At 39.0% G+C, this 11,223-nt stretch overlaps 1 protein-coding gene across 1 annotated transcript in view; it reads left to right on the top strand.

Annotated features, from left to right (window-relative positions):
* The window catches only part of LOC107303320 (sodium channel protein type 5 subunit alpha), a 315,483-nt gene that overhangs the window by 26,442 nt on the left and 277,818 nt on the right, over positions 1-11,223 (top strand). The window contains exons 3-4 of the mRNA XM_015832541.1: positions 963-1,052; positions 5,282-5,410. Of these exons, the coding sequence (XP_015688027.1) occupies positions 963-1,052; positions 5,282-5,410 (219 nt within the window). The remainder of the gene's footprint in view (positions 1-962; positions 1,053-5,281; positions 5,411-11,223) is intronic.

The raw sequence follows: 11,223 nt of genomic DNA, 5'->3' as shown, positions 1-11,223 counted from the left end.
TCTCTCTTTCTTTCTCTCTCTCTCTCTCTCTCTCTCTCTCTCTCTTTCTTTCTTTCTCCTTCCTTTCTTCTTTCATTTCTTCCTTCCTCCCTCCTTCCCCCTTCTACTCCCCTCTCTCCCTCCCTCCTGTCTGTTTTTTTTCCTTCTTTCTTTCCTTCTTTCTTTCTTTCTTTCTTTTTCTATGTTGGAGTAGACTGGTTAATACTTGGATGATAGATCATAACAAATGTCGTCACTAAAGCTAGTTCTGGGAAATTAAAAAAAAATCTGAAAATGGCAGTGTTAAAGTTACTCCTGTATTGTTCTTTAAAAACCTAGTTGGTTTTGTCTATTTAATGACAAGGTGTCAAGTTTCACTTGAGTATGTATCTGTCAGTGTGAACCTGTGGCATATCCTCAAGGTTGTACACTTGGTCAAAAGTTTGAGACCTTCCAGATATTGCTGAACCATAATGACCAGATCTGAAGGATTCTTAGAGCAAATTTTCAGCAACAATTTAATAAAATAAAATAAAATAAATACACATTTGAATTCACCAGAGAGAGCAGGGGTCTTAATGATACAAATACTCGAGATATTTTTCTCCAGAAAGAAATGATTTCATTTGAGAAAAGCTTGTAGATGTAAAAACACATTGAAGAATATTCAGTGACTGACTAGATAATATTTGCAATATTGGATCACTGATTTTGCTTCAAGGATTATTCTACTGGCTATGTGATTTCCTGTAAACTTCAACCAAAGTTATATCCTTTTATGCTTATCTGCACTCATATATGCATGCTGTACATATGACTATAGCAAATTCAACGGTTGCATTTTATGGAAAGGATGAATAAAAGCTGTGAAACAGGAAAAATATTGCAAGGCCACAACAATGAAAGTGTGAAGAGCTTGTTTTTAAATACATTTTTAAAATTCTAAACTCCTTTAAAGTTATTTCCTTAACTCATACTTCCACATTATTCAGTATGTTTATTATGTGCACTATTTTAACCAACTGTGTATTCATGGCGTGGTCCGAACTTCCTCCGTGGAATAAATACGTGGAGTAAGTATCTTTTCAGAACTTTTTTTCTCTGTTTGAACTTGCATAATATTAGAATCCTGCTGCATATAATTTATTTAAGTTGGGAAATGGGCAGGTGAGGACTAGTCATGTTCCTGTGACCATCTTATTTATATTCTCTAGGGCAATGAATATTTGGGATGCTAAATCACAAAATCAAACTCTATTGAAAACTAAAATGGGATTAATATCTATTAAAATAGATGATTAAACTGTGTTTTGTCAGAGTATGTATCTCAAGTGCATTGACAAAACACAATTGATTCAAATAAATTATATTGCCTTTAGAGAGATGGATTTTTCTCAGAGACCTCTGCAATCCAAAGGCTAACAGCACATTTATCTTTAACTGAATCTGGAAAGTTCGTATTACAGATAATATACTACAGATAGTACTCAACTTACAACCATTCATTTAGCGACTGCTTAAAGTTACAATGGCACTGAAAAAGGTGATCAGTTCTCACACATACGACCGTAGCAGCATCCCCACGATCAAGTGACCAAAATTTGGGCGCTTGGCAACTGACATGTATTTAGGGCAGTTGTAGGTTCCCGGGGTCATGTGATCCATCCTTTGTATCCCTCCCAGCCAGCTTCCAACAAGCTAAGTTAATGGGAGAAGCCAGAATCACCTAAGAACCACATGATTCACTTAACAACTGCAGTAATTCACTTAACAACATTGCCAAAAAAAGGGCGAAGAAAGATTTTTAAAACTCAGTTAATAGCTGCCTTGCTTAGGAAATGTTGGGCTCGTAAATTGTGGGTGGTGAGGGCTATCTGTGGTCACTGCCAGGGTTATAGAGATGCATCCCTCTGCCAGACATTAGAAATGTTTCTTTTGCAGAACTGGATAAGGATCCACTTTGACTATCTATTCCTCAGTAGGTAATGCTGGAGTGATAGAACTAAACAATCTGGATTTGTACATATAAATACTTCTGAAACTTACCTTTTGTATGAAGGTTCGTACGGCGAGCTTGCACTTCTGCAAAATCTTCCTGAAATGGATACCAGATGCAAAGGCTTAATCTAAGTGCAGTGCATTAAACAATTAGTGTGTCTCATTGCACCAACCAGAACATACTTCTTATTTTTGACTGATGGCTGATAAATACAGCCATCTGCTCCTCACTGTGGGCGCCAGAAGGAAGGAGGACAAAATGCCCTCCTTCCAGATAGGATCTTAGAGGCAGCCCCAACTTCCAGGCGCGGTGAAAAATCCTCCAAAACGGGGCATATTTCTCTTCTCTTTTGAAACACTAACCATAGTTACAGCTGCGTGTGTCCGAGGTTTGTTTTAAAAAGCAAACCTTATTAGGTTTCTCACGTCCTCGACCTAACAGCCATTCGTTTAGCGACCGTTCAAAGTTACGACGCCGTTGAAAAAAGTCACGTTAAGGCTGTTATTCACACTTATGACCATTGCAGCATCCCCGGGGTCAAGTGATCAAAATTTGGACATTTGGCAACTGGCATATATTTGGGAAGGAAGGTCGTACAATGAGGCAAAACTCACTTAACAACTGTCTTGGGCTCAATCATGGTCATAGGTTGAGGACTACCTGTGCACACAAGATCATGTGAAGTGTTAATACCACTTTACAAGGCCTTGGTAAGGCCACACTTGGAATATTACATCCAGTTTTGGTCACCACGATGTAAAAAAGATGCTGAGACTCTAGAAAGAGTGCAGAGAAGAGCAACAAAGATGATTAGGGGACTGGAGGCTAAAGCATATAAGGAACGGTTGCTGGAATTGGGAATGTCTAGTTTAACGAAGAGAAGGATGAGGGGGGACATGATAGTCATGTTCCAATATCTCAGGGGCTGCCCCAAAGAAGAGGGAGTCAAGCTATTCTCCAAAGCGCCTGAAGGCAGGACAAGAAGCAACGGATGGAAACTAATCAAGGAGAGAAGCAACCTGGAGCTAAGGAGAAACTTCCTGACAGTTAGAACAATTAACCAGTGGAACAACCTGCCTCCAGAAGCGGTGAATGCTCCAACACTGGAAGTTTTTAAGAAGAGACTGGACAGCCATTTGTCTGAAATGGGATAGGGTTTTCTGCCTGAGCAGGGGGTTGGATTAGATGACCTCCAAAGTCCCTTCCAACTTTATTATTATTATTATTATTATTATTATTATTATTATTATTATTATTATTATTATTATTATTATTATTATTATTATTATTATTATTATTATTATTATCATCATCTATGCACATGCAGCCTCCAAATATTTATTTATTTATTTATTTATTTATTCCTGTTTCTAAACCATCTCAAAAATATTGCTGGATTGCAACTCTCGGAATTCTACATCCTGTTTTATTATGCCAATGGGGAATTCTAGGACTTGCAGTCCAGATGTAGCTGGAAGATAAATCTGTTTGGAGAAATTCAAGAAACAATGGATAGATATGAGACATTTCTTGTAGTATTTTTTTTTAAAAAATAACCATCTTGGGGTATGTACTTGAAAATGAAAATTGTGCGAGTCCCTCGGACCGCAAGGAGATCCGATCAGTCAATCCTAAAGGAAATCTACCTTGACTGTGATTTGGAAGGACAGATATACTGAAGCTGAAGTTCAAATACTTTTGCCATCTAAGGAGAAGAGAGGATGGAAGGCAGAAGGAGAATGGGACAGCAGACGATGAGATGATGGTTAGATAGTGTCATCAACACAATGAACATGACTCCAGGAGACAGTGGAGACTCTGGGGTCTGGCGTGCTTGTCCCATGGGGTCTCAAAGAGTCGGACACAACTTAGCGAGTGAACAACAACAACAACTTGAAAATGATGGTCAAACAAATACACAGTGGAGAAAATCAGATATTAAAGTAACTAAGATTGATAGTTACATTCTGTTGGGTCAGAAGGATGAACAGTGGGAAGAGAACGTTGCTGCCCTACAAAATCACATTCCAATTCTACTCCCAACGATAGCAGTCTTGTTCAGCTTGGTATCTATGATGTATGGACAACATGCTGCTATGCTATCTAAACCAACCTTGTCAGGGTAATTGGGTGTTGACATCCAGAATATCCTGAAGGCACAATATAGGGAAGGCTATTTTAAAGTGATAGTATGAATCAATGCAAGCCTAGCCTACGGTTGACTTTCATTTATTGCCAAATGGCCCATACTGAAAAGTGGGTCAGCTTGCTGCAAATATTTGTGTGGTTGTGTGTTCAAGTGGCAAATCAGGAGCTGCTGAGTTTCAGTCAGTAGTCAGTCCGCTTCTGCTTTGGTTAAGCGACTAGAGACGATCAGCACCAGTGGAATAGCAAGCCAAATTTCAATTACACAGCTGCATTAGCTTTGCCAGTAGCAAAATAAAAATAAAAAAATCACAAGAAAAATATTACAGCACAAAAATAAATTAGCAATAGGTTTTCAGCATTTCTAGCTGGTTTATAATGGAATTACAACCATGTCCTTTGAAAGAAATTGGTCATTCTCAGCTTCAATTAAATTAAAAACATTTTGAAGCATGAGCCCCTAGAGGCGTTACTAAATTACAAAGCCTAGCAACCATAGCCAACATGGCCAGTGACAAAGGATATTGGGATGTGTAGTTCCAGAGCGGCTGGCAGGCTCTAGGATAAAATTTAGGATGAAGAGAGATGGAAACAGTGGGAGAAATATGGTAGCAGCATTTTCGTAAATATATTATACAGAATAACAGAATAACAGATTTGGAACGGGGCCTTGGAGGTCTCCTAATCTAATCTTTTGCCCAAGCAGGAGACCCTATACTATTTTGGACAAATGGCTGTCCAGGGTGTTCTTAAAAACTTCCATATTATGTCTATTTGTATGTGCAAAGGACAATTATAGTGAAACCAGCAGTCCTTGAGATGACAATGTCTTTAAAACACATTCCTTGAGGCTTTACGACTGTGTACCTCAATGAGAGAGAGAGAGAGAGATTCCACATATAGTGGTTGCATATATAACAATTTCAAACATAGTTTTAGGCAGTGTCAGGAGCCAAATGCATGGCAGCATTCCAATATTTGAGGGGCTGCCACAAAGAAGAGGGGGTTCACCTGTTCTTCAACTCTGTTATTCTGTTTTTCTGGCTATTAGGATAGGCAGATAATAAGGGATCGGTGGATATTTATGCATCTTTTTTTTTGTCCTGCCATTTGCTAATATTCTCATATTTTTTTTCTTGGACTCTTAACTCTTTATAGGCAAACTTTTACTGCCATTTACACATTTGAGTCATTGATTAAAATACTGGCCAGAGGATTTTGTATGACTGAATTCACCTTCCTTCGAGACCCCTGGAACTGGCTGGATTTTTCTGTTATTATCATGGCGTAAGTAACCTTACTGTATTCTTTTCCTTCATCTCCCTGGATGGAGCTTTACTGAAGTTTTATGATATGATAATATGTGTTGCTCACCCCTGCCTTCCTAAAGAATTAATTTTGTGTATTGATAATTTGGGGATAAGGAAATGAATGAACTTCTTTACATCGGCCATTCCGCTTCCCTCCAGAAAGACTGGAACAACATCTCCCATAATCCCTGGCCAGCATAGGGAGTTGGTCATCCCAACTCATCTGACAAATGCATGCTTGGGGATGGCGCTTTTAGATTTTGCTGGCAACTTATTTAACTAAATAAAACAAGTAACTTGCTGCAAAGGGAACTCATAATTAAGTGAAACATACTCCAGAGCACTTTTGCTAGGAACAATAATATCAGCCACAATGAACAGTGCATCTAACATTTGGCACATGTTAAAGGCTGGCTTGGCTATTGGCATCTTTTCTCTAACACTTTGACAGAGTGTCAGATTTCAGACGATTCTTTAAATAGATTTCTTAGCAATTTCCAACCAACCTGCGTGGCTTCTGTATCCATTCTGAAACAAATATATAGGGAACTGTCGTTTTAAAAGGAGAGGATTATAGCCAAAGTCCCTCTGTTTAAAATGCTACTATAAATTTGTGGCATAGAAACTCTCTCAGTGATTGAGTGTTCCTTGACATATTGCAATATATTTTGGGGAGAGCCCCTGAAGTTGGTATGGCAGGAGTTGGTGCATTTCAACAACTCTCTGACTTTCTTCCTATTTTTTATTTTTTTTGGGGGAGTGATAAAGCTTCATGGGATGGGAAGCGAAACAATTTAAAAAAATTGGTCCACTTGCCCTGATTCAACCTTTTAGATATCTCTCATTGTACAGTTTTCAGCATTATACTGGAAGAATCTTCATTGCTAAACTGGTATAAATCTTTCTCTCTCCTACCTCTAGACCTATGAAATTGAACAGGAAAGAGTTTATGCCTACTGTGGCCTGTGTTCACATATTGTACTAAGTCATCTTGTGGCTTGCTAGTTTGGCTGATTTGTAACATGAAGCAAACAAACTGTGGTTTACTCAATAAAACATAGTTAAAGAAATCACAGTTTAGACCAGGGGTCTTCAAACTTGGCCCTTTTATGACTTGTAGACCAACTCTCAGAATTCCTAAGCCAGGCACCCTGGCTGAGGAATTCTGGGAGTTGAAGTCCAAAGGGCCAAGATTGCCTACCCCTGGTTTAGACCCATAGGTGAATACAGTAGTACTTTTACGTTTAAAAACCTGGCATTAAATCCATTGCAAATCTATGAGAACCAACTAAACCTTTACACATTAGGGCTATAGAGGTGATCTTTCCAATGGAAGGGATTAAAATCCCTATTAGGAAAGCAACTTCTTTAAACCAAACTGAATATTTTTTAAAAAATAAAAAATGTGCAGGACTGGGAGATGAGGTCAGAAATTCCAGTGGGTACAAATTTGAGGGGAATAGAATTTTTTCCTGTGGAACTTGTGATCTGGATGTGCATCAAAGCAAAATAGCTAATTCAGCTAGATCTCCCATCGTCCCCTTTCAATGCTTTGTTAAACCTTCATTAAAATCCTGCCTCGATGGTGCACTTTGCCTTGTCATGTCAAAGTTATTCCTCTTTGCCAGACACGACACCTCATTGAGATGGACTGTGGCTGAATTACAAAAGGCAGCCAGCTATAACTTTGGCAAGACCTCTGTGACAATGATAAAGGTTCTTGAGTTTGACTGCAGCAACAAGTCCACGAGGAATTATTAACTAAATTAGTAATTCCTAACTGGACTGGACTGAACTAAACTGAATTAAGTGAATCAAAGCCACACGTAACCAGGGACCATATAAATACAGGTAGTCCTCAACTTAGAACTACAACTGAGCCCAAAATTTATGTCGTTAAGTGAGAAATTTGTTAAGGGAGTTTTGCCCCTTTTTACGGCTTTTTTTTGGGCCACATTTGTTAAATGAATCAATGCTGTTGTTAAGTGAATTTGGTTTCCCCATTGACTTTGCTTGTCAGAAGGTCGCAAAAGGAGATCACATGACTCCGGGATACTGTGACTGTCATAAATGAGAGTCAGTTGTCAAGCATCCAAACATAAATCACATGACCATGGGGATGCTACAATGGTCATAAGTGTGAAAAATGGTCGTAAATGCTATTGTAGTTTTGAACGGTCACTAAACCAATTGTTGTAAGTCGAGGACTACCTGTACTTCTGGAGAGAGATACATTTCCTGAGTATGGGCTCCAGCATGAATGTGGAAGCTTGAAAAAATAATTGTTTGGTCCCAGCAACTGACTCAGATTGGATCCTGCAACATTATCCTGGGACATTATCCTTTGGCTTTTATTTGCAATTATTTCCCTATTTGTCTCCCCACATTTTCTCATTTTGGGATATTTGGGATAATTACCTCTAGAAAAGGCTAAGCTGAACATTAGGTAGAGTAAGAAAACTAGCCTAAAATAGCTAAAAGTTGATTAATAGTGGCAACATCCCAGATACTATTTTTGAACTTCCAAGTCTTTCCTAAGTGTTAGAAATCAAGACTGTGTGTGTTAGAAAGGCTGTAGTATACCTCTTGTAGTTACATATCCCCTACATCTGTCCTTTGTTACAGTTTTTCTCTTATAGTTTTTCTCAATACTTCTCTTATCTCTTTCCTTCTCCTTCTTGCCTTCCTGGCTCCAATTTTTGTGGGTCCCCCCCTTATTTTAATTTGGTAGGGTATAAGCTAAATATTGATTGTATGTAAATTCAGTTTCCATCAACCTTCAAGAAAATGACCAAATAGACTTGAATCCTACAATCATACATGAATAAGTAGGAACATAATCACCTCATTTGGGCTTCATCAGGGGTAGTCAACTATGTCCCTTTTATGACCTGTGGACTTCAACTCCCAGAATTCCTGAACTGAGCCATGCTGGCTGAGGAATTCTGGGAGTTGAAGTCCACAGATCGTGAAGGGGCCATATATTGTTGTGAGACTCTAAAAATCTTAATGTTGGAAGGGATCTTGGAGCGAGCAATTCAAATCTCCTGGTCAATTTTAACCATTGCTGTCAAATGGCTGTTTGAAAACATTCAGTGGATGGGAGACTACCATTTTACTGAGTCATTGTTTCTTCTGTTAAATTGCTCTTATTGTTAACAAGCTTTGCTCAAGCTGGCGGCTGTATACCATTTCAGATAAATGGTTGTCCAATCTCTTGAAAACCTCCAGCGATGGAGTACCCACAACTTCTGGAGGGAAGTTGTTCCACTGATTGTCCTTCCTGTTCTAGGTTGCTTTTCTCCTTGATTAGTTTCCATCCGTTGCTTCTTGTCGTCCCTTCAGGTGCTTTGGAGATGAGGTTGACCTGCTCTTCTTGGTGGCACCCCTTAAATATTGGAATACTGCTATTATATCACCCCTAGTCCTTATTTTTATCCACTTCCTGTAATCATTCTTCATATGTTTTAGCCTCCAGTCCCCTAATCATCTTTGTTGCTCTTCTTTGCACTCCTCCAGATAGTAAACCAGCCATCCTTGAAGGTAGTACAAAATGTAATGCAACCAATCACCCCTGTACTAGTCCTGACCAAAGATCTTATAGCTGTTGCTATAGCAACTGCAGCTCTCCAAGGCTATGTGCCGGTTGGTCTCCTTATCTGACACATAGATAGGAATCTAAGTAAAATACTATTTCCTCACTCAACAGTGAGTTATATACCTCCCCCAAGACCTGATGTTTTTCTCACCGGCTGAATTTAAGTAAGATGATTGAGGAAGTAGGATAAATTCAAGCCTAATGGCTGAAGAAGCTGTAAGATGAGCAAAATCCATTTCAGAGTAACTCAGATGGGACAACAACCTGTAGGGGACAATTATGCCCTTGTCTTAGATGTCAGAAAGCATGTACATAATTGTGCACACGATGGCTTCACCATGCAATTGTCGTTGTGATCCTTCTGTCTGTTCTCTGGCTTCATTCTCGACTGAAGTAACTGTATTCATTACTTATTACTGAATTTGTACTCTGCTTTTCTGTTTATTCCAAGACTTAGTAAAGCTTATAATAATGAGAAAATACAAAATAGAAAAAAAAGAAAAGAAAAATAAATCCAAATAAAATAAGTTGATAGAATAATTAACATATTATGCGATTAGTGAAATTTAATAAATTTAATAAATAAATAAAATAATTTATCAGTTTCCTACATACTGGGAGAGTTGGAATAAAATGCACCTCTTGAGGGAGTGTATTCTCTAGACTGAAGCCATGCCAAAGAACTATTGGCATCTGATAGTTGAGCTGGCATTAGGAGACCTTTCCTGACCACCTAAGCCGCCAGGCAAGTTATTTATTTATTAAGAAAATTTATTTGGCTACCCAACTTACTCATGGTGATTCTGGGCAGTTTACACAAATAGAACCCCAATGTAATACCCAATGAATCGCCACCCACCCACCCCAACAGTAATATTCAAACAATTATTTTATGGGCTCCATTCACCCAGCCCATTGGTCAAATCATGTCTTCAAGGCCTCTCTAAAGGGTGTCAAAGTGGGGCCCAATTTTATTTCTGCAGGGATGATGTTCCTCAGGAAGGGAGCCACCATGGAGAAGGCCCTTCTTTTTGTCCCGGGGTTTCCCCACTGACTTTGCTTGTCAAAAGGGGATCACTTGACCCCGGGACACTGCAACCATCATAAATATGAGTCAGTGGTCAAGCTTCTGAATTTTGATCCCATGAACACGGGATCCTGCAGAGGTCATAGTTATGAAAAACAGCCATAAGTCACTTTTTTTTAGTGTCGTCGTAACTTGTAAACAGTCACTAAGTGAACTGTTGTAAGTCAAGGAGTACAGTACTTGGAATTACGTCTTGGACATTTTCTTGGCATCCTGACACAAATATATTCCTTCATATATCATATGATCAGGGAGAACAATCAGAAAAAAATTTGCTGAGTTCACACAAGCTTAACAAGACTGTTTAAGGACGGTACTAGTGTCTACCTAAAATTACAACATGCTTGATTTGGTTATTTTTAACCAGAATTTGTGTTTTATCTGGCATAGCCTGTTTTGCAAATTCTGCTCAGTTGATGGCTCTTGCATTGTGCAAGCTTGAAAACCACCATAAAAATGTTTTCACTCTGATCCTCTCTCCGTTGGTCTTTATTTGGTCTTTTGGAGACCACAGCAGGCTGACTGTAAGCTCTGTGCAGTCTGCCCGAGCTCTGATGTCACCTAAACCTTCACAAAGACACAAGCCATGGCTGTTGCATAAACTGGCTGCATATCAGGGGAATTGCCATTGGCAATTTTAGGTCTGGATGTCTTGCAATGGTATTCTGTAGCAATTTTCACTTCCATCAATTTCAGGTAGTCCTCAACTCACAACCATTCAGTTAGTGACTGTCTGTCTGAAGTTACAATGGCACTTATGACCATTTTTCACACTTATGACCCTTGCAACATCCCCGTGGCCATGTGATTAAAATGTAGATGCTTGGCAACTGACTCGTATTTATGATGGTTGCAGTGTCCCAGAGTGATGTGATCCCCTTTTTGTGACCTTCTGACTAGCCAAGTCAATTGGGAAGCCAGATTCACTTAACAACCTTGCTACTAACTTAACAACTGCATTAGGTTTCCTGCCTCAGCAGGGGGTTGGACTAGATGACCTCCAAGGTCCGCTTCCAACATCATCATCATCATCATCATCATCATCATCATCATCATCATCATTGTCGTCGTCATCATCATCATCATTATTATTATTATTATTATC

This window comes from Protobothrops mucrosquamatus, unplaced genomic scaffold (genome assembly GCF_001527695.2).
Source record: "Protobothrops mucrosquamatus isolate PMUCROS unplaced genomic scaffold, P.Mucros_1.0 scaffold5, whole genome shotgun sequence".
Lineage (NCBI taxonomy): Eukaryota > Metazoa > Chordata > Lepidosauria > Squamata > Viperidae > Protobothrops > Protobothrops mucrosquamatus.
The sequence above is the reverse complement of the archived record's forward strand: the minus strand, read 5'-3'. Positions and strand labels throughout refer to the sequence as shown.